We start from the raw sequence: 25,871 nt of genomic DNA, 5'->3' as shown, positions 1-25,871 counted from the left end.
GTTCCCGCCGCCGGGCGGGGCGGCGCGGGGCGGGGCCGGGCCGCGGGGGCGCGCGGGGGGGGGCGCGGGGCGGATCCGTCACGACGCGGGGCGGGGTCAGACGGACGCGCGGGAGCGGCGGCGCGGGGCGGGGCCGGGCCGCGGGGGCGCGCGGGGGGGGGCGCGGGGCGGATCCGTCACGACGCGGGGCGGGGTCAGACGGACGCGCGGGAGCGGCGGCGCGGGGCGGGGCCGGGCCGCGGGGGCGCGCGGGGGGGGGCGCGGGGCGGATCCGTCACGACGCGGGGCGGGGTCAGACGGACGCGCGGGAGCGGCGGCGCGGGGCGGGGCCGGGCCGCGGGGGCGCGCGGGGGTGGGGCGAGGGGCGGATCCGTCACGACGCGGGGCGGGGTCAGACGGACGCGCGGGAGCGGCGGCGCGGGGCGGGGCCGGGCCGCGGGGGCGCGCGGGGGGGGGCGCGGGGCGGATCCGTCACGACGCGGGGCGGGGTCAGACGGACGCGCGGGAGCGGCGGCGCGGGGCGGGGCCGGGCCGCGGGGGCGCGGGGGGGGGGCGAGGGGCGGATCCGTCACGACGCGGGGCGGGGTCAGACGGACGCGCGGGAGCGGCGGCGCGGGGCGGGGCCGGGCCGCGGGGGGCGCGCGGGGTGGGGCGCGGGGCGGATCCGTCACGACGCGGGGCGGGGTCAGACGGACGCGCGGGAGCGGCGGCGCGGGGCGGGGCCGGGCCGCGGGGGCGCGCGGGGGTGGGGCGCGGGGCGGATCCGTCACGACGCGGGGCGGGGTCAGACGGACGCGCGGGAGCGGCGGCGCGGGGCGGGGCCGGGCCGCGGGGGCGCGCGGGGGGGGCGGGGGCGGATCCGTCACGACGCGGGGCGGGGTCAGACGGACGCGCGGGAGCGGCGGCGCGGGGCGGGCCGGGCCGCGGGGGCGCGCGGGGGTGGGGCGCGGGGCGGATCCGTCACGACGCGGGGCGGGGTCAGACGGACGCGCGGGAGCGGCGGCGCGGGGCGGGGCCGGGCCGCGGGGGCGCGCGGGGGGGGGGGCGCGGGGCGGATCCGTCACGACGCGGGGCGGGGTCAGACGGACGCGCGGGAGCGGCGGCGCGGGGCGGGGCCGGGCCGCGGGGGCGCGCGGGGGGGGGGCGCGGGGCGGATCCGTCACGACGCGGGGCGGGGTCAGACGGACGCGCGGGAGCGGCGGCGCGGGGCGGGGCCGGGCCGCGGGGGCGCGCGGGGGGGGGGCGCGGGGCGGATCCGTCACGACGAGCGGCCCCCGGGCTGGCGGGGCGCCAGGGGCCGCGGGGCCGCGTCCCGGGTGGGGGCCGCGGCAGGGCGCGCAGGGCGCCCACGGGCAGGGCCCTCAGGCGAGCGGGCCGGGGGCGGGCGGACGCCGCGCCGCGAGACGCCGCTGAGGCGGGACGTGGGGAGACGCGGCCCGCGGACGCGCAGCGCGCGCCTGGAGAATGGCCGGCGCAGACTGACGTGGAACCACAACCCCCAGAGAGGGGTGCCCCGTGGCGGGAGACCCCGGCTCTGGGAAGGGCGCCCGGGCGCGGCTCTCGCGGGCGGGCGCCCGGCGTCTCAGGCAGAGACCGGCAGCGACTCCGCGCGCTGAGCTCGTTAAAAAGGAGAATTTCTGTCCCCAAGAGATCCGAAGAGAAGGCCAAGACCAGCCACCACGCGGACAAGACACTCTGTTCTCGGAACAGAAGGGAGCGGCCCCCAAATGTTTCCAAAAGTAAACGGAAGGGAGAGACCCAGAAATAACCCCAGGAATAGATACTCAGTATATTCACAGCAAAGGAGCCAGGACGATACAACGGGGAGAGAACAGTCTTTCAGCGAGTGGGCCTGGGGCCTGGACAGTCACATGCCACAAAATAAAACAGGGGGAAGAGACTGCCACTAGCTGGCAGCACAGACACCCGTTACCTCCAAGTAGATGAAGGACTTGAACGTAACACCGAAACCACAAAACTCTTGGAAGGAAACAGGCGGCCATCTCCTTAGCATCGGTCTTGGAGAGGGCTTTTGGGTTTTTTTTGAAGATTTATTTATGCACACGAGAGCAGGGGTACAGGCCAGAGGTGTGGGGGTGACAGGACTCCCCAGAGACAGAGTGGGGAGCAGAACAGGCAGACTGACTGGAATACACTGCTGAGGGGAGCAGCGGGGAGACAGGAGAGGTCTGCTGCGCCGTGTGGGTGGCTCCCTGGCGGGGGATCGAGCTCGTGCTGCAGGGGCTGCGGACAGCTTCACGGTGCTGAGACTAACCCCTGGGCCGCCGGGGAATCCCATGGTGAGGGCTTTTTGGATTATGACCAGAAATAAAGGCAACGAAGGCGAGAGGAAGAGCAGGACCCCGGTGGCGCAGGCAGGCAGGCACCACGGCAAGAACGTGCTCACAGCCAGCACGCGGAAGAGCTCACGCCCCTTAGCAGTAATGACACATGATCCAGCTAGAAATGGGCAGAGGAGTGGACGATTTTTCCAGAAGGGCAGCTGCCAGCGGATGGGAAAGAGGCCTGGCGGGTCAGAACCGTAAGCCCGCCTGCCGAGAGGACCCCGGCACCTGGGACAGGCGGTCAGCGTCAGCCTGGCCGTCCAGCTCAGCCTCCTGCTCCAGGCCAGCGGCCCTGCAGCAGGCACCGGCCGCAGCGTCTGAGGCAGACCTGTGGGGCAGTGCCTGCCCAGGCAAGCCAGCACAGACGGGCAGCCCTACCCTCAGAGGCCCGGGAGCAGTCGCCAGGTCCGATGCTGGGGCAGCGGCCTCTCTGTGCTGAGGACATCGGCAGTCAGAGAAAGGCCGGGCAGGCAGCCGTGAGGGTGCGCCTGGAGCCTCGCCAGGTGGCAGTCGGACACAGAAACACCCGGACGCCAGGTCCAGAGGCAGAAAGCAGGTCAGCGCCTGTGGGCAGGGCCTGCGGGGCACTAGCTGTGCGGTGGGCACATGGCTCCGGGTGCACACTGATTGCGGCTGGAGTTCTACAGAAACAAATCCTAACAGGCCAGGCTCGTCGCAGAAACAGGCGCAGCACTGGAGTCTCGTGTCTGAGAAGCCACAGGCAGGATGCCCACTGGGGCACCAGCCGCCCCCACCAGGGGCTACTGGCACTTAAGAATAACCCAAGCCTGGCAGCTGTGCCCTGCAGGGCACACCTCACAGCCCCTTGCTCAGATGCAGCGGCAATCAACCCGTCCCTGCCAAGCAGGCAGCCCTCCGGCGGCTCTGGAGACAGCAGCCCGAGATTGGGGTGCGGGTGGGCTCCCCAGGCTTCTGGGCGCCCCCGATCCCACAGACCTCTCCCTGTGCTGCCTCCCGGGTCCCCACCCCCCTCCAGGCCAGCAATCCCTTTGGTTCGGGACCCCGTGTGACCTCCCACACGTCCCTTAGGAGTTAGGGCTCAGCATGGGCTTTGGAGGACATGGTTCAGTTTCTGAGTTTAAGGACTTAAATCGGGGCACAGACACGACAGTCCAGCTTCACAGCAGGCCTAGCCGACGGGAGGCCAGCAGACCGCAGGGCACTCGCCCGAGGCAGGGGTGCAGGCTGCATGCCAGCCCCCACCTGCCAAGTAGGCGCTGCAAATCCTGCTCCTCAAGTGCACTCAGCTTGCACTTGAGGTGGGCGGGATAGCAAATGGATGTGAATGTTTCATCACAATTTAAAGATGAAACGGCCTCCCCGGTGGCACAGCTGGCTGAGCGCAGCGCTGTGAAGCTGTCTGCAGTCTGCAGTGCGGGTTCAATTTCCAGCCGGCCAGGGAGCTACCCACATGGCACTGCAGACCTCTCCTGTCTCCCCACTGCTTCCCTCAGCAGTCTTCAGTCTGTCTGCCTGTTCTGCTCCCCACGCTGTGTCTGGTGAATTCTCTCACCCTCCCACAGCTCTGGCCTGTACCCCAGTGCTTGTATAAATAAATAAATCTTTTTTTTTATTTTATTTTTATATTCCCCATAAAATTACAACCCCCTTATTTTGACCCCAATCCCTCCTTTCCCTGCCCCCCAACCCCCATAGAGTGTCTCTGGCTCATAGTTGTTTGTTGATTTTGGTATTTTCTTTCTTTTTTTTCAGATTTATTTATTTATACAAGCACTGGGTACAGTGAGAAGCGCGGGAGGGTGAGAGAATTCACCAGAGCCAGAGCGGGGAGCAGAGCAGGCAGAAGGACCGAAGGACACTGCTGAGGGGAGCAGCGGGCGGCAGGAGAGGTCTGCGCGCCATGCGGGACCTTCCTCCAGTGGCCGGGGAGCAGCCGGGGATCGAACCGGTGCTGCAGAGCCACTGGACAGCTTCACAACCCAGCGCTCAACCGCTGCGCCACCGGGGAGGCCCGATATTTTCGTTCTTATAGTTATTCTTTTTCCTGGTCCCTCATTAAAGTTTTCTAGATTCCTGCTATGAGTGAGACCAAAATAAATAAATCTTTTAAAAGACAAACTAAATCTCCGTATAGAATATACTCAAAAATTAAAAAAAAAAAAAAAAAAGATGAAAATAGCAATACCGGCGGAAAGCCCTCGGCCTGAGTCCGTTTCCTCAGAGGCAGGGGCAGACCCCCCTCAGGGTGGTTGTGAGGCCGCAGACAACCCCCAAGGACCCCCCCTCTGTCAACCACAGGCCTGGACCCCTCTGTCCCCACGTCCTGACGGCCCCACGCTCCTCACCCTTGTGTGGGGACACCCACCCATGCTGCAGGGCCCCCGCCAGGCCTGGCCCCAGCCCCGGCCACCACAGCCGTCTCCATGGTCATGCAAACAGATGCCGTGGGCTCCCCACATACAGCAGGAGGCAGGCTGAGCCCCAGAAAGATGCCTGGTGTGGGTGTTCCAAGGCCCCAGGTGGCACCTGTGGACTTCACCCCAGCCGCAGCCCACCCTGTGCCCTCCAGCTGAAGACTGACCAGCAGCGGGTGGGCACCCACTCGCTGGTCTCCCCAAAATAGACTGCTCTTGCCATCTTGGCACGTCTGCCGGACAGGGCGGGAAAGTGTGGCCTGCTCGCGGCAGGTCTGGGAGGAGTACGCGAACCCAAGTGACTCTTGAGAGTCCGCCTGGGACAAGGAAAGTGAAGCACCCATGGGCGTGGGGGAGCCTGAACTCCAGGGGGTAGGGGATCCCCACAGCTTGCAGGGGGAGAGCAAGCAGCCCCCTTACCTGCTGTGACAGCTGCTGGGTCAGAGGTCAGCAGGTCACGGGCTGGGCCCCGTGTCAGTGGGAGGCTGCAGCCCTCTCTGGGGCCTGGGCTCTGCGGCCTCTTCTCTGTTTCTGCCGCCTTGGTCAGTGGTGCCTTCCTCCTGCTGCAAAGGGTCGGCGTCCCTCCCACTGGGGGATTTGGGGGTGGAAGCTGAGTGTCCCTTTCCACCACCCCTCCCCAGGGGGAGCTCTGGCGATGACCCTACGGAGTCTGGACAATCCAGGACCACCTTTTCCTCGGGGCTGCCTGCACTGTCTTCCCACAGGCTGTGGGCCCCAACTGTGTCCAGCGGCCAGGGCCTCTCTGTTGCTCTTCCGGGCTCCTGTGGGTGTCCCCGGCCGCTCCTGCGTGGTGGCAACTTCAGTTTTAGTGACGCGCGTCGCGCGGTGTCTAGTCTGTCACACAGGCTCGGCTCTCCTGCTGCCCAGGCTCCCATGTTTCTCCTGGGCTTTGTAATTTCCCTTTTTTCTAAATTTATTTGTTTATTTTACCAAGAACCAGGGTACAGGCCAGAGGTGCAGGAGGGTGCACCAGAGACAGAGCAGGGAACAGAACAGGCAGACTGACGAAATACACTGCTGAGGGGAGCAGCGGGCGGCAGGAGAGGTCTGCGCGCCATGGGGACCCTTGCCGGCCGGCTGGGATCAAACCGGCGCTGCAGAGGCTGCGGACAGCTTCACAGCGCGGCACTCAACTGCCTGCGCCACCAGGGAGGCCCTCCCTTTTTTTCAATTAAAACTTTCTTTCCCAAGTTCCTCTAGCTCGGCGGGTCCCCCCTGCGTGTGTCCTGCACCGGTCGTCACGCTGCTGAGGTCCTCGGTGGGCTCCGGGTCCGGTCTCCCTTCAGCCTTAGTATCCCTCAACCCTCTTCCGTGAGATGCATAGGAAGGAGCCGTGCTGGACTCTCAGGGCCACGTCCCCACGTGGTCCGTTTGGCAAATCTTGGCGCCACTGCGCTCTGCAGGGTGGCCTCGTTTACCTGTGACCTCCATGGCTGCTTTCCAGCGAGAACGAGGCGTCCAGCCGGCGTCCCTGCCCTCTGCTGCACAGTCCCGGGGCCACATGGCCTCTGTCTGGACAGCCTCGCTCCGCCGGCCTCCTGATTGTGCTCTCCATGCACAGCAGCAGGGCGGGTAGCGCTGGACTGGAGGCCGTCTGGGCCCTGAGCTCCAGAGCAGTGGAGGGTGTTGCCCAGGGGTGTCCTCCCCCCACCCCAGGTGCCGCCCCCGCCTGGTCCACCCGGGCCGCTGGCGCTGAGGCCTCGTTCAGCTGCTTCTCCCCGTCAGCGTCTCCCAGGCAGGAGCGGGAGGCCGGGCTCTGGGGAGGAGGGAGCCAGGCGGAGCTGGGCCGGGCCTCTGCGCAGCCACCTGCAGCTCAGCCTCCAGCCGCCGCACCGAGTGGGGCCCACCCCGACACGGCTGCTCCCCAGTCACTTCTGCCAGAGCCAGAGCTGCGGTCCCCACTACTGGGAGCCAAGAGGAGGCCCGGCGCCCGCTGGGTGTGTGCGAGGCTCGCAGCGGGCTCTGTCGCGCCCTCAGAAACTGCCCTCCACCGCCCTCAGGAAGCGGCAAGGGCCGGCAGGAACGGCGAGGCGAGCCAGGCCCTAGCAGCCCGCGGCCCAGCAGGCGGCACCGGACAGCCTGGGCAGAGGTGCGGGCAGACGGGGCTGAGAGGCTGCAAACACCGAGGGCTGGAAAGGTGGGGGTGGGGAACTGCGACGGGCAGAGCACGAAGTAAGCCAAGGGCAACTGGCGGCGGTGCCGCCTCGGCTGGGGCTCGGGCTGCTCCCGTGTCTCTAGCAAGGGGGGGAGCATGAGTGTGGGTGCCTGGACGGGGGCGTGGGGTGTTGGAGGAGCAGTGCAGCCCCCTTGCCTGGGGACAGGTAGATTCCGGCGAAATCGGAGATGTCAGGACGTAGCAACCTAAGCGAGTCGTTTGCAGACCTAGAGCCCACCCAGGAACGGCCTGGAAGGTCTGGGTGGGCTGGGGCCGGGGCTGAGGTCTGGGCTGGGGGCCGGGTTCAGGCCAGGGCTGAGGTCTGGGTGGGGGGCTGGGCTGGGGCTGAGGCCTGGGCTGGGGGCCGGGCCGGGGCAGGGGCCAGGACAGGGGCTGGGACGGGCTGGGGTCTGGGCAGGGGCAGGGGCAGGGGCTGGGGCTGGGGCTGGAGGCCGGGCTGGAGCAGGGGCTGGGCTGGGGCTGGGCTGGGGCCAGGCTGGGGTCAGGAGGGAGGAGTGGCGGAGGGGGCGTGGGCCTGCTCGCCCTCCCTCCAGCTGGGACAGGCCCCTGCGGGCAGTGAATCTGCCCAGTCGCTGGGCTCTGCGCCCCAAGTCCTCCTCGCTCAGGGGCCCTTGCCACGGGTGATGGGGGGAGGTTTGCAGCCGCCTGTGTGACCCCCACAGGCATCGACTACAAGACCGCCTGCTGCACGGCCGGCGTGTGAAGCTGCAGCTCTGGGGAGCGGGGTCCTGCCGCCAGGGGGCCCCAGACTGGTCAGTGCACCCCCCACGGCTCTCATTCCCAGCCGCCCTTGGCTCCCCCGAAGGGAAAGGAAACCCCAGGACTGACGGGGGGATCCCGGAGCCTCCCCGAGGCGCCGCTGCGTGAGGCCTGGCTCCTGTGGTCCCCGCCCCCGCCAGGCGGCCTGCTGCGGCTCTGGTCACCGCCTGCCCCTCCGGGCCCAGGCCCTGGGGCGAGGGGCCTCCTGCCGTGACAGGCGCTGGGGCGCCCCTGCCCCATGTCCCCCTCTCCTGGGCCACCTGCGTGACGTCCTCCCCACGGACCGCGCCCACGCCCAGACGGGCGGCCTGGCTGGCGGCCTCTCAGCCCGCGCCCGCTGCCTCCTCCCTGCCCAGCTTCCCGCAGCTCCCGCCTGGGCAAGCCCGGGGGCGGTGGGCCCGGGAGGCTGACCAGCTCCTCCCTCGCAGGGACATGTCGGGACGGGGGCAGTTTTGCACCGTCTCCTGCTCGGACTCGCGCGGCGCACAGCGGGAGGGGGCTCCAGTCAGGGCCCGCCCCAGCTGCGGCCAGGCCTAGGGCGGCCGGGGTGTGGGCAGCCTGGCGGTCCTCCGAGCCAGGGTGCGAGCGTGCCCTGTCCACGCCCCGTACGCGCAGGTGGGCTGTGGCCCGCGGCCGCCCCACCCGCCCCGGGCAGCCCCTGGGCGCAAGGGAGAGGCCTCGCCCACTCCTGGGCCACGGGCCTCGGAACAGCCTTGGAGAGGGTCTGAGACTGGGACGTCTGGTGTTTCCCAAATGACCTGTTTGTGTCGAGACAGGCTAAGGGGAACTTAGCTGGGGTGCCGGAGCCACGGCCAGTGGTCTGGGGGTCGCGCCTCGGGTCAGCCTGGTGCCTCTCCCCCCAGGGGGTGATCCTGGTCTACGACATCGCCAACCGCTGGTCCTTCCACGGCATCGATCGCTGGATCAAGGAGATTGATGAATTGGGCCCGGGCCCTGTGGGCGCCCCCGCGGGCTGGCGGGTGTCAGGCCAGGGAGGGAGGACCAGGCTCCAGCAACACCACAGGGCCCTGCTGCCCGGTTGGTCATCTGCAGGCGGTGCCCACGGGAGGTGAGGGGCTGTGTGCTGCATGGCCGGGGGCCAGGCTGTGGCTCTGCCGCGAAGGCATGGGCGGGCACTACTCTAGGGGCTGGGGGCCCTCCAGCCCCCAGGCGCACAGCCCCCTGCCTGCCCTCTTCCGCCGGACCCAGGGGACCTCACCTTAGCCAGTTACTAATGACACCAAGTCTCTAGTTCCAAGCAGGGACCTGCTCTCTGATTCTGGGTGGGCGTAAATTTGGGGGCACGCCACTCACCCCAGGAGACCCGAGGCACCCACAGCCGAAGCTCACACTTGACCCTCTCTCCTCGCCCTCCTCCGCCCCAGCACGCTCCCGGTGTCCCCAAGATTCTGGTGGGAAACCGCCTCACCTGGCCTTCAAGCGGCAGGTCCCCACCGAGCAGGCCCAGGCCTACGCCCAGCACCTGGGCGTCACCTTCTTCGAGGTCAGCCCCCTGTGCGGCTTCAACATCACAGAGTCCTTCACGGAGCTGGCCCGGACCATGCTGCTGCGGCACGGCAGGGACCGACTCTGGCGGCCAAGCAAGGGTGGGCGCTGCCCTCCCCATGCGGGGCCCCGCACCGCCTCCTGCGGCCGCCGGCGAGGGGCTCTGCAGGGACCGACCTGGCAGCATGGCGGCAAAGGGCTGGACCTGGGGAGGCTGCTGGAGAGGAGGCCTGGGGTGGGGGAGCCTGTTCACAGGGCGGCACTGAGGGTGGGAGGCGGGCTCGTGGGAGCTGTGGCCCTGGGCACTGGGCGCTGGCTGGGCAGGAGGCCAGGACTGGCTGTCCTGCTCCCTTTGCCCTGGCTTGTCGGCTTATCGCTCCCAGAAGACAGAGGACCCGGGCAGTGGGGGCGGGGTCGTAGCGCCAGACCCGACCCCTCTAGTCAGAGATCCCCCAGCCTTGGCTGTGCCGCTTGTCTGTGTAGACGTGACTGCAGTGAGCCCGCGTGGACACAGGCTTCGTGCCTCCCATAAATATGCAGGAGCGGCGCTGCCGTTCGCCCGGCTGGTCTCGAGTTTCGAGGCGCCTCCTTCCTGCTTGCCTAGTGCAGGCTCCAGGCTCCACCCCGCCACGGGCACAGGGCGCCCCCGTGCCCGCGGTTTCCTGTCTTGAGGATGGCCACCCCCACCGTGGGTACGCGCCTGGTCCTGGCTGGGGCAGGTGGGCCGCTGGCAGGGCCTGCGCCTGGCCGTCCCTCCTGCTGGCGCTGGCCCCGTGGGCCAAGCCCGAAGGGGTATTTGCATCCCGTGGCGCCCCGTGGGTTCTGCAAGGCTGACCACTCTCCGGTGTTGGCTGCACCACCGAGGACGCCGCCTGAGGCCTTGGGTCTCTGGCCCAAGCAGCGGTCCCGTGTCCTGGGACCTCACTGGCCGCCCGCGGGTCGCTCTGCCCTCAGATCTGGAGGGAGAGATGCAGGGACTCAAGTGTGGGGACAATCTCAATTCAGGGTGGTCCCCAGCCCTGCCCTGTGTGGCACGGCGGGGGCGCCCACGTCTGGCGTCGGCACTGAGGGGTCCCGTTCTGTCCGCAGTGCTGAGCCTGCAGGACCTGTGCTGCCGGGCCGTGGTGTCCTGCACGCCTGTGCACCTGGTGGACAAGCTGCCGCTCCCCATGGCCCTGAGGGGCCGCCTCAAGTCCTTCTCCATGGCCAATGGCCTCAACGCCCGGATGATGCACGGCCGCTCCTACGCGGTGGCTGCCAGCCACACCCACAAGAGGGGCGGCCTGCGCAGGGCCAAGGCCCCGGGGCCGCCACAGAGCCCGCCCAGGCCCGGCACCTGGGGCGGCTGCAAAGTGTCCCGAGGAGGTGGCGGGAGGGGCAGCCCCTGCCCCCGCGGCTGGCCGGGCGAGCGGCCGCTCTCGTGTCCACCTGCGTCTGCAGGGGCAGGACGGGCCGCGCGAGACTGTGCCCCCCCCTTCAAACCCACGTGAGCAGAGACGCCGGCGTGGGGGCGCGGGGGCCCAGCCCGTGGGGACGCCCTGAGACGGCTTTGCTGTGTGATCGCCACGTCTGGGGCTGAAGTGCCTTAGATGCATGTTTTTCCGCGCGTGGACTTATTTTGTACACAACGCTCCAGCAGTCACGAAGCTAAGGGGAGGAAATGCCAAAGACACCTCTGCGCCTGGGTGCTGCCGCCGCTGGGCGGCTCCCCATGAGATACCATCTCACACCAGTGAGAATGGCACATATTAAAAAAACAAGCAACAACAAATGCTGGCGAGGGTGTGGAGAAAAAGGAACTCTCCTGCCCTGCAGGTGGGAGTGCAAACTGGACCCACCACTGTGGAGAGCTGTGTGGAGATTTCTGGACCTACTAAACATCGAGCTTCCATAGGATCCAGCAATTCCACTCCTAGGGATTTACCCAGAGGACAGAAACATCAATTCCAAGGGGCACCTGCACCCCTATGTTTACAGCAGCACTGTTTACAATAGCTAAGCTCTGGAAGCAGCCCAAAGGCCCCAAAATAGATGCTGGATCAAGAAGATGTGGTCCATACACACCATGGAATATTACTCAGCCATCAAAAAAGATAAACACATGCCATTTGCAGCAACATGGATGGCGCTGGAAGGGATCATGCTCAGCGAAATAAGCCAGGAAGAAAAAGAAAAATCCCGGATGGTCTCACTCATAGCAGGAATCTAGAAAACCTAAATAAGGGACCAGGAAAATGAATAACTATAAGAAAGTGAAAATCAGAATCAACAAAAAACTATGAACCAGAGACACTTTTTGGGGGGCAGGGGGCGGGAGGGGAGGGATTGGGGTCAGAATGGGGGGTTGCAATTGTATGGGGAATATAAAAATAAAATTTATTATTTAAAAATAAATAAATAAATCTTTAAAAACAAAACAAAACAAAACAATAAAGCAGCGCTGGGCCCGGGGCCTGGGCGCTCCCCTCGGGCTCTGTCCTCCCTGCGCCCGTGACCCTCTGCCGCCCCCTGCTCCGTGTGTCCTGGCCATCATGGTGACTCCTGCCCCGCCTCTCCTGCTCCGGGTCGCCCTGGGGCAGCCGCGCCGCCAGGGAAGGGAGGTGGCGAGAGGGGAGAGGACGGCGCCTGCAGAGCCGCAGGCCCTGGGCCCAGCTCCAGCAGGGGCAGGACCCGCGGGGCAGGCAGGAAGGTGGACCTCGCGTTCCGAGGCTGGCGGCTGATGGTGGGGGACTGGGAGGGACCCCAGTCTTGGATTAAACGGGCCTTTCCATTTCTCTTCTGGTGTTTAACCGAGGGACCCCCGGAGGCCCTGGAAGGGATCAGTTCCCCAGGGTTTGTGGAGCACGTGGGCATCCAGACTTCTGCTGGCCTCGGGTGGTGGCCGCTGGCCGGCAGCTGGGGAGCAGGGAGACCCCACCTGAGCCTCTGGAGGCCCCCGCGCCACACCTAGCCCTGACTCGGGCCTGGAGCGCAGGTCCCAGCTGCCCACCTGGCGGTTGGTGCTGGAGCCCGGGGCCCAGGAAGCAGGCGAGTCTCGGCGGGAAAGGCAAGCAGAGGAGCGAGTCTGTGAGGTGAGCAGCGCGGACACACGCGCCGTGGGGGAGACACAGGAGGCCGCGGGGCGCGGTCAGGCCGGAGGAACCCCCGGGGCTCCTCAGCAGGGCCCTGGCTGCGGCCGCGTCCAGGGCGTGAGCTGGACACAGAACGCCGGGCCCGGGAGTGGGGCCTCGCCTCACGCCGCCTGTGGGGCCTCGCGGCCCGGGTGACGGTGGCGGCCGCCGCGGCGCTCCCCAGCCCTGGGGTCCGAGCAGGACAAGCGGCCGGCCTGGGGGTGGCGCGGCGCCCTGGCCGCAGCCCCTCGCCGCTCGCGCGGACGGCATGAGGCGGGCCCGGGGGCCGGGCCGGGGCCGCGCAGGCCTGAGGCCTTGACCGGGCTCCCGGCCGCGCGGCGCTGTGGCTGCGGGGGGCCGGCGCGCCAGCCGGGCCGGGCGGGCGACGGTGTTTCTGGCACTGAAGAGAGCTGGGCCCCCCCCCCCCGCGCCCCGCGAGCCCCGCGAGCCCCGCGAGCCCCGCGCGGGCCGGACATCACAGCCGCGGGAGAGCCGTGTGCCCCCGCCCGCGCCCCGGCGCGCCCCGGCCCGTCTGCGAACTGGCGCGCTGAGGGGTCGGTCCCCGGCGGCTCCCCGCGGGCGGCTCCCCGCGGGCGGCTCCCTCACGCGCCCCGCGCCCGGGGCAGGCGGCCCTGCGGCTCCGGCGCCGGCGGGTGTGGTGGCGGGAGCGCCGCCCGCCTCCCCGCTGCGGCCCCGCCCGCCGGCCCCTCGCGCTCGTTTTCCGGCCCTGAGGACTCGGGCCCGGGAGGGGCGCCGGCTGGCCGGCGGGCGCCTGTGGCTCCCGGGGTCCGGGGGTCCCGGCCGGCCTGCGCCCCGCCCTCCGAGCCCGGGCGAGGCCCTGCCCGGGGAGCCCCGCCGCCTCTGCAGCCGGCCGCGGGCGCGGGCACCCCAGGCCGCGCACCCCCGAGGCCGCGCACCCCCAGGCCGCGCACCCCCGAGGCCGCGCACCCCCAGGCCGCGCACCCCAGGCCGCGCACCCCCGAGGCCGCGCACCCCCGAGGCCGGGCACCCCCGAGGCCGGGCACCCCCGAGGCCGGGCACCCCCGAGGCCGCGCACCCCCGAGGCCGGGCACCCCCGAGGCCGCGCCCCCGAGGCCGGGCACCCCCGAGGCCGGGCACCCCCGAGGCCGGGCACCCCCGAGGCCGGGCACCCCGAGGCCGCGCACCCCCGAGGCCGCGCACCCCCGAGGCCGGCACCCCCGAGGCCGCGCACCCCCGAGGCCGCGCCGAGGCCGCGCACCCCAGGCCGCGCACCCCGAGGCCGGCACCCCCGCGCACCCCCGAGGCCGCGCACCCCCAGGCCGGCACCCCGGCGCACCGGGCCCGAAACCGCGCACCCCCGAGGCCGGGACCCCCGAGGCCGCGCAGCCGGGCCCCCGAGGCCGGGCGACCCCCGAGGCCGGGGCGCGACCCCCGAGGCCGGGCACCCCCGAGGCCGGGCCCCCGAGGCCGCGCCCCCGACCCCCGCCGCACCCCCGAGGCCGCGCACCCCCGAGGCCGCGCACCCCCGAGGCCGCGCACCCCCGACCCCCGAGGCCGCGCACCCCCGAGGCCGCGCTCCCCGAGGCCGCGCGAGGCCCCCCAGGCCGCGCACCCCCGAGGCCGGGCCCCCGAGGCCGCGCACCCCCGAGGCCGCGCACCCCCGAGGCCGCGCTCCCCCGAGGCCGCGCACCCCCAGGCCGCGCACCCCCAGGCCGGGCACCCCCGAGTCCGCGCACCCCCGAGGCCGAGCACCCCCAGGCCGCGCACCCCGCGCGGGCGCTTCACTCGGGCTGTTCCCAGCGGATGAAACACGCGTGAAAAAAGGCTCTGGCCGCGCCCTCGGCACCTGCCTCCCGGAGAGCTCGAGCCGCGTGGGGCGTGGGCCCAGCGGGCGCCGGGGGCGGCGGCACCCGGTCCTCCGACGCCGCCTCCAGGGCCCGGGCCTCGGGGTGCTGGACCCGGCAGAGGCCCGGCCCCGCCCCCGCAAGCAGGCCCCGCCCCGACTCCGCCCCTCGGACACCGGCCCCGCCCCAGAGGGAGGCCCCGCCCCATCGGGCCCCGCCCCAACTCCGCCCCGGGCCCCGCCCACAGAGCGCAGGTCCCGCCCCCGAGCTCCGGGCACGCTCTTCCGCCCCGAATACCCGACCGCCGAGCGCCCCGCCCCGCCCAGATCCCCGCCCGCCTAGCGCCGGCCCCGCCCCCAGGCCGCGTCCGCCGAGCCCCGCCCCCGCGCCGCCGCGATCGCGCTGTCGGCGCTCCCTCCGCCCTGCGCTCGCGGTGGAGGCGCTCGGCGCTCGGCGGCGGCGGCGGCGGCCTGGCTGCGCGCGCACGCACGCCCGCCCCTCGCTTCCGGCCGCCGCGGCCGAGCGCCCGTCGCGACTGCGGCCCCTCCCGGCCCGGCGCTGCGGGCCGAGGCGGCGCCATGAACCTCCTGCCGTGCAACCCCCACGGCAACGGGCTGCTCTACGCCGGCTTCAACCAGGACCACGGTGAGGCCGCCGCGGGCGCCAGGGCCCCGCCGTCCCCCGCCTGCCCGGCCCCGGCCCCGGCCCGGAGCCCCGCCCCGCCCCGCCCCGATCCCGGCCCGGAGCCCCGACCCGCCTTGACCCCGGCCCGGAGCCCCCGGTCCCGGCCCGGAGCCCCCGATCCCGGCCCCGAGCCCCGACCCGCCTCGATCCCGGCCCGGAGCCCCCGGTCCCGGCCCGGAGCCCCCGATCCCGGCCCGGAGCCCCGCCCCGCCCCGATCCCGACCCGGAGCCCCCGATCCCGGCCCGGAGCCCCCGGTCCCGGCCCGGAGCCCCGACCCGCCTCGATCCCGAACCGGAGCCCCCGGTCCCGGCCCGGAGCCCCGACCCGCCTCGATCCCGGCCCGGAGCCCCCGGTCCCGGCCCGGAGCCCCTACACGCCTCGATCCCGGCCCGGAGCCCCCGATCCCGGCCCGGAGCCCCGACCCGCCTCGATCCCGACCCGGAGCCCCCGATCCCGGCCCGGAGCCCCCGATCCCGGCCCGGAGCCCCGCCCCGCCCCGATCCCGGCTCGGAGCCCCCGATCCCTCCCCGGAGCCCCCGATTTCGTCCCGGAGCCCCCGATTCCGGCCCGGAGCCCCGCCCCGCCCCCGACCCGGAGCCTCCGATCCCTGCCCGGAGCCCCCAATCCCGGCCAGGAGCCCCGACCCGCCTCAATCCGGCCTGGAGCCCCCGATCCCGGCCCGGAGCCCCGACCGCCCCTATCCTCGCTGGAGCCTCCGATTCTCCCCCAACCCGGCCCGAGCCCCGACCTGAACGCCTGCCCTCCCCAACCCTGCCCCACAGTCCCCGACCTGCAGGGCCTCCCCCGCCCCGACTCCGAGCCGCAGGGCTGGAATCCTGGGCCCTCCTGGTTCCACCGGGTGGGCGTTCAGGCCTGGAGGCCGGGGTCCCCCAGAGCCAGCAGTTGGGGCCTGCGGGCTTTCGCAGCCAAGCGGGGAGGGGCGCGCCGTCCCCCCGGGGAGGGACCCTCAGGGACAGGCTGCCAGACCCACCTGTTGGCTTCCAGGGGAGCCGGAGGGCGGCGGGGTGCTGCCTGGGCTCACGGGAGAGCAGGCAGAGCCCGCTGGGCTGGAGCCAGGCCGGGCGGCCTGGGGGCTGTCCAGCCGGCGGCCTTGGCCCTTGAAGGCAGGGGCGGCCGCGCCATGAGAATCAGGCTTTCCTGAGAGGAGGCAGGTGGTGGCGAGAGTGTGAAACAGGCAGAAGCGAAAATCGTAGTGACCTGCGGTCACTGGAGCCGGAGGAGGAATCTGTCTCACCAGGCGTCGCGGGAGGCCGCGGGCTGCTGAGGAAACCAGCGGCGCTCGTAATGTCTCAATAAAGATTTCATCAAGACTGTTCTGAAGACACGGCTTTGTCTTAGCGGACGTGTTTCAGTCGCCTGGAAACTGCCCTTTCGTAAAGCAGCCCGTGCCGCTGCAGCCCGGCGGAGCCCGCGGTGGGAGAGACAGATGACCCGGCTTCTGGGCACCTGCCCCTGAAGCGCCTGCTGCCTGGTTTCGCCCTCACTGCCCCCGCAGCCACTTTCCAAGAGGCGTGGCCTCGTCTCACGCTGGGACGGGGTTGTCTCCTCCCAGAACCTCAAGAGGGCCCGGGGGTCTTCCCGGCCCGGGGTCCTGCTGGCCAGGCCGGCTGCGTCTGCACGTGGTCCGGGGCGGGGGTACTGTTCCCCAGTCCCACGGCCCAGCCTGTGGTCAGCTGTTGGGCTGAGGGTTAAACAGCAGAGATGAGGGGATTGATGCCGCATGACAACCAAGTAAATCTGGTTGATCAAATCAAATAAGAAGTAGCATGGGTGCCGCCTCCCCCTAGAAAGTGGATTTTACGTTTGCTTCTGGCTTTGTCCTTCAGCGGGGAGCAGTGAGCCCCGCCGCGCAGGGCTGGTCTGAGGCCGCTCGGCCGACAGTGTCTCTTATGTGAGGGCCAGGACTGGTAACCATCCTGCCGGGGGCGACTGCTGCCCTCCCAGCCGCCCCGTGCGGCCCCCCACCCCCTGCATGGCTGAGCCGGCCTCTTGGGCCACGTGCTTCCAGGGGCGTCTGCAGCTGTCACTGCGTCTCCCAGACGCTGGCGTCCATCGGGCATTGAGCCTGGCCTCACTCCTCTGCCTGCCTTTCCCTGCAGGCCGCTCGGTCTCTCATACACACACACACACACACACACACACACTCGGTCTCTCATACACACGCACGCACGCACGCACGCACGCACGCACGCACGCACGCACGCACGCACGCGCGCGGCCTCCCTGGGGAGAGGCCTTCCTCTAGGGGATCCCCGAAGCAGCATTCTGGTTCCTGGGCTCAGATTACGGAGTGGTCGGAGAGGGGCCGCGCGAGTGCATCTCAGAGCCGGAGAGGTGACGCAGAGGGTGTCCCCCACGCGCTGGGGTGACTGAGTTCTTGTGTTTGTCATGTTCTGTGGTTTAAAAATTAACTTGGAAAAAACACAAGCGTGCTCCCCACCTGGCTGGCGGCCGACAGGACAGAATGGTGGGCCCGAGCCGGGGCGGCCGGGGCCGGGCGTGGAGAGCGGGTTCGGAACGGAAGGCCAGTGGCAAGAGGCACGAGGCGCGTGGGCCCCGGTGGAGGCTGGGTGGAGCGGAGCCTGGCCGGCGGGGACACCACGAAGGGCGCTGGGTGCCGAGCGAGCATGGGGAGAACCCGCCTTCGAGGCGCCTGCGGGCTGGGGCCTACGCCGGGACTGACGGGTCTCTGTCCCGCTGCAGGATGCTTCGCGTGCGGCATGGAGAATGGCTTCCGGGTCTACAACACCGATCCGCTGAAAGAGAAAGAGAAGCAAGGTAGGGTGCCAGCGCCACCCCGTCAGTGCGGGCAGGCGGGCGGGCGGCTGTCCTGGGGCGCCCCAGGCCGGGCGGCTGTGTTCCTGCGCGCTACTGCCCGGCTGCGCCAAGTGGTGCTGCCCGGGGCCGGGCCGCCCGTGTGTCCGCGGTCAGCGGACTCTGCTGTCCCCATGAGACACGGCGCAGTCCCCTCCCTGAGAGGCCTCCCGGGGCGATCCCGGGCGTCTGGATGATGCTGGCACGGCCCTGCGGGATCGGACTCGCGGTGGAGAAACGCGGCAGCGGTGGCCCTTTTTCCAGGGAAACGATGATATTGTGGGCGGACGTCCCCAGCCTGTCCATTTTCTTCGGCTACGTGTCCCCGGCCTGGCGGCGGTCATGTTCCTGGGTGGGCGTCGTGTCCTCTGCACGGGGAGGTCGCGCCAGGCGCCACCAGCAGCCCCCACCCCACCCAGCCGGGGACTCGCCGCGTGGGGTTTCAGAGTGGCTGGGGCGACGGCGCCCCTGCCAGGGGACCCTCCCCTGCAGCCCGGCTTGTCCAGAGAGGCCCTCGCGCACATCGGGGGGCACCTGCAGGCATAGGCTGTCCTGGTCCCTGCACGCAGGCCCCGGCCACCGCCTCAGAGCTGGACGCAGCGCCACCTGTGAGGCTGCCGGGGCCTCGGTGCATCCCGCCTCTGCCCCGCCGGGGGGCCAGGGTGGCGGCAGCCGCCTCCTCGGGCCATCATGGGACGGGTGGGCGAGAGGAGTGGGGACGGGCCGGCTGCCTGTCCTGTGCCCCCTTCTCGTGCGGGCCCCGGCGCCCCCCGACCGCCCGGCTTCGGCGGCACTGCGCGGTGAGGATGGGTCACAGGAACCCCCGACCGCCAGCCTTGGGGTTCAGGACGCTCGTCCCTTAGATTAGCCCAGGCACCGGGAGTGGCAGAGAGACGCCGCCGTCAAGGCTGTGCCGCAGCAGCTCCCGGCCAGGGCGGCTTAGAGATGTGAGCGGGGCGTCTGGAAGGCCCCGTCCAGGACCGCCTGCACGTGCGTCTCCTGTGCCGGTGCCTGTCCCGGCCCCCATGGCGGCCCAGCAGCGCCCGCCCACACCCACGCACCGGTCAGTCTGCGGTGCTGGGCTCTGCGGCCGTGCCTGGGGTGACCGTGGCCCTGAGGAGCCCTGCCCAGGCGTGGGGAGGCCTGTGCATCCCGCGGGTGGGAGCTGGGCCCAGCCCCGGCCCATCCCCACCGAGTGGACCGCAGGGGCCTCGACATCAGCCTGACCGAGCCTGAGGCCCCGCCTGACCTAGCCCTGCCTGCGGGGGCAGCGCACCGGGTGCCGCCGTCACCCAACGGCCAGCAGAGGGACAGCCACAGCGTGGGCTTCAGGTTGTAGCACCCCAGAGCACCCAAGCCCTGCCCTGTGGTGTGGGCACCAGAGCACAGTGCCCGAGGTGGCCACAGCTGGAGCTGCTAGCACAGCCAGACCGCTCCCCCCCCGCCCCCGACCCCCACGCACCCTGGACCCTCCTTGTGCCCGGCCAGGCTAGGGAGGAGTCAGGCCTGGCTGGACATCTCACCTCCAAGCCGCCGGGTGGAGGTGGGGCAGGTGGCCCCCCGGGGCCCAGACTGCTCTCCCCGGGAGCACGTCCGTTGTCTCCTGCTGCCTCCCCCAGATTCCTGCGCGGCCCTGAGCCTTGCAGACTGGAGGGGGGAGGCCGAAGAAACCCGGAGAACAGGCCAGCACAGCTTCTGTGTTAAAGCACTAGCGAGCTGGGCCTCCCCGGGGGCGCAGCGGCTGAGCGCTGGGCTGCGAGGCTGCCCGCAGCCTCTGCGGCGCCGGTTCGATCCCCGGCTGCTCCCCGGCCACCGGAGGAGGGTCCCGCATGGCGCGCAGACCCCTCCTGCCGCCCGCTGCTCCCCTCCCAGTGTCCTTCGGTCCTTCTGCCTGCTCTGCTCCCCGCTCTGGCTCTGGGGAATCCTCTCACCCTCCCGCGCTTCTGACTGTGCCCAGTGCTTGTGTAAATAAATAAATAAATCTTTAAAACAAAAAAAAAATATTAAAAAATAAAAAAGCACTAGCGAGCTTCCTCAGAGTCTGGTTCTGCTGCACCTTCCAATGTTGATTCCGTGTATCTTGTGGTGGCCGCCTTAGGGCCTTGTGTGCGCATCGCTGAGGGGGGACGCGAGGGGCCAGGGTTGGGGTGCGGAGGCCGGGGCCTCACTCCGGCCTGGAGTGTGACGTGTTCGCGTTTCTGTCTGTCACGTGGACACAGACTGCTTTTTAATGTTGTTTCAGAGTTCCTGGAAGGAGGCGTGGGCCACGTTGAAATGTTATTTCGCTGCAACTACTTGGCATTAGTTGGTGGAGGGAAAAAGCCCAAATATCCCCCGAACAAAGGTGAGGAGCCGCGCGGGCCGTAACTCTCGTAGAAACACTGTGACGAGCAAGAGAGCCAGAGGCTGTGCAGACCTACGGGAAAGCAAGATTCTAATAGGGAATTCTGAGTGAGGCTTAAATTTACTTTCTCTGTCCGGTGCCAAAGGCAGCTAGAAAAGGAAACCGGTTTGAGCTTTTCTAACATTAAAAATACCCTCCTCGGGCCTCCCTGGTGGCGCAGCGGGTTGAGCGCAGCGCTGGGGCTGTCTGCAGCTCTGTGGCGCGGGTTCCATCCCGCCCGGCTGGGAAGATTCCCACATGGCGCGCAGACCTCCCGTCTCCCCGCTGCTCCCCTCAACAGTGTCTTCGGGCCGTCTGCCTGCTCTGCTCCCCGCTCTGTCTCTGGTGAATCCTCCCACCCTCCCGCGCCTCTGGCCTGTACCCCAGCTCTTGTATAAATAAAATAAATCTTAAAAAAAAAAAAATCCTCCTCAGCGTGATCCAAACGCTGGGTCTCAAGCTTAACACCCGAGGACACGTGCGGCCGAGGCGTGAGGAGCTGGCCTGGGCAGACGGGCTCCGGCTGGGGCTAGTGCGGCCTTGGAGGGAGGGGCTGGGATGAGCCAGCACGGGGACACCCCTGGGGAGGCTGGCCCTGGGCCCGTGGGCGTCGTGCTCTGGTCACGGTCAGAGCTGGCCGGGTGAGCACAGGGTGCCGGGCGGGAGGAGGTGCCGGGCGGCGCGTCTTGATGTGAGTTGTGGGTCCACGGCCTGTTCTGGCCTAACCTCCACCGGGTCCAGCCTCCAGGCGCCCCGGTCATGGGCCGGGCTCTCCTGGGTGGTGCCTCATCCGCGCCGGGCCACCCTGCCCGGCCCATGGGCGCAGCTTGGGTCGTCCGAGTCACCTCGGCCTGGCGCACAGATGGCCGCAGGGGAGGGGTGGAGAGGCAGCAGGAGGGCGGCTCCTAGTCTCCCTGGGGGCCGTCTCGGCCCCTCCAGCGCCCTCCTCAGCATGGCCACGGGGGCGGGGGGCAGGGGGTACGGGGCTAGCTCGGGCTCCTGTGTTGACGCTGCCCCCGCCCCCGCCCCAGTGATGATCTGGGACGACCTGAAGAAGAAGACGGTCATCGAGATCGAGTTCTCCACGGAGGTGAAGGCCGTGAAGCTGCGGCGAGACCGGTGGGTGGCGGCCCCTGGCTGGAGGGTGCCCTCGCCGCGCTGGAGGGGCCGTCTGGCGGGGCGCGAGTGTGTCCGCCAGGGCAGGGCGGGCAGGGCGGCCGCGGAGGGGCCTTTCGTGTGTGGGCGTTGGTATGTTTCCGCATCTCAAAAACGAAAAAAAACCAGAACCTGGAGTTTGCTCTTGGGGCTCGGCTCTTACCGTTTTCTTCTTCCAGGATCGTGGTGGTTCTGGATTCCATGATCAAGGTGTTCACGTTCACGCACAACCCCCACCAGCTGCACGTGTTCGAGACCTGCTACAACCCCAAAGGTGAGGCCCGGCGGGGGCGTCCGCCCAGCACGCCTCGGCCCCACCCACCAGGGGCCTGGCCCCAGTGTCTGCGGGCGCCACGCTAGTCCCGCCCGCAGGAGACGATGGCTGAGGGGCCCCGGCCCTTGGGCTCCGACCGGCAGCGAATGCCCTCTGGGTTTCCTGTCCGGCCAGTGATGTCTCCAGGCTGGCACCGTGACTTCTTAGAGAACGTGAGGCCGTTCCAGCACCTGCGCCTTTGCTCACACTGCTGCCGGCTGGGTGGGGTCTGGCTGGCTCTCGCCTGCCCCGTGCCCGGCGCTGCTGCCCATGCGAGTCCAGGCCTCTGCCCGCTGCTGTCAGCTCCGCGCGGACCCGGCGGGTGGCCCTCAGCAGAGGCCCTGCTAGGCGCGTCCGGTGTGCATGGCCGCGGGTCTGGCGCAGGCCAGAGGGGGTCTCGCTGCGGGGAGTGGGGTTGCAGGGACGCCGGGCCTGACGGGGTCGCGGGGCCTGTGCAGGCCTCTGTGTCCTGTGCCCGAACAGCAACAACTCTCTCCTGGCCTTCCCGGGGACGCACACCGGCCACGTGCAGCTGGTCGACCTGGCCAGCACGGAGAAGCCGCCCGTGGACATCCCCGCCCACGAGGGCGTCCTGAGCTGCATTGCGCTCAACCTGCAGGGGACCAGGATCGCCACCGCGTCCGAGAAAGTGAGCCCAGGCTCTAGCCCGCGGCGTGGGCGGCGCGGCCCCTGGGGGGCTCTCGGGTCACCCAGAGCCCTCGTAGTGACCCAGGGCGGGGGAGGGTGTTGGGTGAACGGGGTGAGCTGGGGAAAGGGTGTGTGGCCGGCGGGCGTGGGGTGCGACTCGTTCCACGAGGATAACACAGACGTCCCCTTCCCTGTCTTTCCAAGGGGACCCTTATAAGAATATTTGATACTTCATCAGGGCACTTGATCCAGGAGCTGCGAAGGGGCTCTCAGGCCGCCAATATCTACTGGTAAGACCTGCCGCTGGGGCCTGTGCCCCGTCATCCCTGAGCTGAGCACCCGTCACCTCCCGGGCCCACTCCGCCGGGGCCCTACCCCACTCCACCCCGGGCAGAGGCTCAGGGGCCCCAGAGGGCGTGTCTGTAGCAGCTGCCGCCTGAGAGCCCCCCACGAGGAGGCGCTGGCAGCCCGGGGCTGAGGGGGAGTCCCGCGCCCAGAGGCCAGCCTTGCCCTTGTGTGCTGCCCCCTCTGTGCTGGAAAGGGGGTGCTTGCCGTGGCTGTTGAGGGGCAGGAGGGGTGCAGGCCTGGGCGCGGCTCGCGGTCCCCAGGCCGAGCGCAGCCCGTCTCTCGCAGCATCAACTTCAACCAGGACGCGTCCCTCATCTGCGTGTCCAGCGACCACGGGACCGTGCACGTCTTCGCGGCCGAGGACCCCAAGAGGAACAAACAGTCCAGGTAGGGCTCAGGGCGGGAGGCCCGTCTGGCATGGGGTCCCCTCCCCGGCTGCCCAGGCTCAGCTCCAGGGCGGCGGCAGCAGTGGGGCCGCCCCGCGGGGGGGCTTAGGGAGCCGTGCGCGAGAGCTCCCCGCACGCCTGGCAGCCGGTGACCTGCCCTCCCGTGTCCAGCCTGGCGTCGGCGAGCTTCCTGCCCAAGTACTTCAGCTCCAAGTGGAGCTTCTCCAAGTTCCAGGTGCCCTCGGGCTCCCCGTGCGTCTGCGCCTTCGGGACGGAGCCCAACGCCGTCATAGGTGAGCCCGGGCTGCCTGCCCCCAACCCTGCGTGGCCCTCGGGGGGCCGCGAGACGCCCCCAGTAAGCTGTGTCCTTGTGCCCAGCCATCTGCGCCGACGGCAGCTACTACAGGTTCCTGTTCAGCCCCAAGGGCGAGTGCCTCCGCGACGTCTACGCCCAGTTCCTGGAGATGACCGATGACAAGCTGTGAGGCCGCTGCGCCCAGGCCTTGCCTGCTGTCCCGTGGGCACCCGCGTCCAGCACTGGAGTGGCCACCGGGCCCCGTGGACGCTGGGCTCCGACAGCCGACGGGCTCGGGGCTGGGCTTGAGCGGGGACCCCAGGGGCCGGCGCAGCCTCCCGGGGGCCCCTCCTGTCCAGCCGCAGCATCGAGCGAGGCCAGGCTTGCGGGGCTTCCAGAGCCGGTCAGGACCCCCCTCCCGCCGGAGCCGCCTGCCGAGCGCAGACCTCACTTCTCAGCCCCCCCCGAGGAAGCGTCACGGCCTGGGCTCCCGGCTGTGAACACCCCGACCACAGCGGCCGGGCCCGGGGCCGCGTCTGTCCCGCCTGCACCGTCTGCGCTCGGCGTCCGCGTGCATGTCCCGCCCGTGTGTCCTTAATCACAAGTTTAATTTTGCACACTTACTTGTAATGCTTCTTTTAAATAAAAGTGGCTAATTTTGTTGTACCTGTCGGAGCGCACAGGAGACCCCGGGCCGGCCTCAGCCCGCCGGCCCGCTGGCCGCCACCCACATGGCACAGACTGGCTGGTCTCACCCTCACACCCCTCGAGTGTCGGGGCAGCGCGGGCCCAGCTGTCCCCCACGAGGCGGCGCCTGCAGGTGGGCCCGGGGCGTTGGCTCCGGGGAGCAGGCAGCGCTGAAGAGGCCCCGGCACACCCCGGGGTGGCTGTGAGGCCCGCGAGCCGGCCGGCTGCGTCTCAGGCAGGGCAGGGCGGAGGCTGCAGCCCACCCTCGCCCGGTGGGCACCCCCTGCAGCCCCGCCCCGGGACCAGCCGAGCTGGGTCTTCCCGGTCAGACGGGGGCAGCCCCGCGGTGTCTGCTCATTGTCTCGTTTGTAAAACTTTTTATATAATCGCCGTTGTCTTCTCGTTTTATGTTTGTTTCAACCTGGGGGCTCCTCATTCCTGCGCAGTCTGCCCTCCGGTGCTGTCCACCTCTGTGACTTCTGGTTCTGGTTCATGATTAAAACACGTTTTTCTTTGGGTTTTACTTTGTGGATGTTGTCTTCACAGCTCGCCCTCTCCGGGGTGAGCCGAGCGCCTCCGGAGGTCAGGCTGGCTGCCAGCCCCCGGCTCTGCAGGCGGGAGCCTGGACACGGGCCCAGCCAGCGCCTCCCCGCGGAGAAGCGGCTCTGCTTTGCCCGGCCCCGGCACGACACACCAAACAGCTGGACGTGCGGCCTCCGCCGGCGGCTCGGCCCGTCGCGCTGTGGCAAGTGTCAGCCCAGCGGCGCTCGGTGTGCGGGGCCGTGGGGGCCGGCCCTCGTCCACAGGGCACCCGGCCTCCTGCCCTCCGGCCGCCGCGGCGGGGCCAGCGCCTGCTGGGTGACATCAGATGAAGCTGCGGAGGGCAGTGGGGGGTGTGGGCCGGGCGCCTCCCCGAGTGGCCAGCAGCACAGAGCAGCTGCGGCTTCTGCGTCTTTGGAGAACTGTCCGTTCAAGCCCTTCGCACGGCGTGTTACGGCCAAACACACGCCCCAGGACCCACCATCTCATCCACTCTTGACGGTTGTCACTTTCGGTCCAGCCGTCCCAGTCCCGCGTCTGTGGCTTGTCCTCACCCCAGACAGGCTCCGTGTCCTCAAATCCAACCCGCAGCCCTCCCTCCGGGCGCCGCAGGGGCGGGTCTGGGGCTGCCGCCTGGGGCTGCGTGAGCCGGGCTCCGCCACGAGCATCAGGCGGGAACCGGACGCCAGGCCTCGCAGGACACGCGCTTCCCTGCTGCTGCCTCCTGCCCCGTGGCGGGAGAGTGGCTGTCTTCAGTCTCGACGCTGTCCTTGTGCACAAAACTTTGTTTCTTTTAGATTTATTTATTTATACAAGAGCTGGGGCACAGGCCAGAGGCGCGGGAGGGTGAGAGGAGTCACCAGAGACAGAGCAGGGCGCAGAACAGGCAGAATGACTGAAACACACTGCTGAGGAGCAGCGGGGAGGCAGGAGGGCTCTGCCGCGCCATGTGAGTTGCTCCCTGGCCGGTGGGGAATCGAACCCGCGCTGCAGAGGCTGTGGACAGCTCCACAGCGCTGTGCTCAACCCGCTGCGCCGCCGGGGAGGCCCAAAACATATTTTTTTAAAGATTGATTTATTTTTGCACACAAGAGCTGGGGTGCAGGCCAGAGATGAGGATTCCCCAAAGACACAGCGGGGAGCAGAACAGGCGGACCCACTGAAACCCACTGCTGAGGGGGCAGCGGGAGACAGGAGAGGGCTGCTGCGCCCTGGGGGTCGCTCCCTGGCCGGGATGGACTCGGGCTGCAGAGCCGACAGCTCCATATGCTGAGACTGACCCGTGTCACCAGGGAGGCCCAAAATGTTTTAATTTTTATGAAGCTCAGTTGATCTTCTTCTTTCCTTGCTCCTACTTGCGGAGTTAGACCTACGGGCCAGACCCGAGCTCGAGAACGTTCTTCCGATAGGGCCGCTCTGGCGCCTACGTTCAGGTCGTCGATCCACTTTGAGGCAGG

The 25,871-nt window shown here is 69.5% G+C and overlaps 1 protein-coding gene across 1 annotated transcript; it reads left to right on the top strand.

Moving 5' to 3' along the window:
• The first annotated feature begins 14,663 nt into the window (after positions 1 to 14,663).
• WDR45B (WD repeat domain 45B) lies at positions 14,664 to 24,409 on the top strand. The gene is made up of 10 exons (XM_037493900.2): positions 14,664 to 14,784; positions 17,549 to 17,623; positions 19,902 to 20,003; positions 21,074 to 21,161; positions 21,377 to 21,471; positions 21,969 to 22,159; positions 22,363 to 22,448; positions 22,792 to 22,893; positions 23,064 to 23,185; positions 23,271 to 24,409. Exons 1-10 carry the CDS (start codon positions 14,718 to 14,720, stop codon positions 23,375 to 23,377), a joined length of 1,035 nt encoding a protein of 344 aa, XP_037349797.1. The 5' UTR covers positions 14,664 to 14,717; the 3' UTR covers positions 23,378 to 24,409.
• The last annotated feature ends 1,462 nt before the right edge of the window (positions 24,410 to 25,871 follow it).

Source organism: Talpa occidentalis, unplaced genomic scaffold, assembly GCF_014898055.3.
Source record: "Talpa occidentalis isolate TD23 unplaced genomic scaffold, MPIMG_talOcc4v2.1 talOcc4.7, whole genome shotgun sequence".
Taxonomy (NCBI): Eukaryota; Metazoa; Chordata; class Mammalia; order Eulipotyphla; family Talpidae; genus Talpa; species Talpa occidentalis.
Note: the sequence above shows the minus strand (reverse complement) of the source record. Positions and strands in the feature narration are given on the sequence as shown.

Bases quoted from the DNA above. Each gene is read 5' to 3' on its own strand.
- WDR45B (XM_037493900.2), top strand. From the start codon at position 14,718: ATGAACCTCCTGCCGTGCAACCCCCACGGCAACGGGCTGCTCTACGCC. The intron at 22,449-22,791 runs GTAAGACCTGCC...CGTCTCTCGCAG, and splicing joins CAGGCCGCCAATATCTACTG to CATCAACTTCAACCAGGACG. The intron at 23,186-23,270 runs GTGAGCCCGGGC...CCTTGTGCCCAG, and splicing joins GGAGCCCAACGCCGTCATAG to CCATCTGCGCCGACGGCAGC.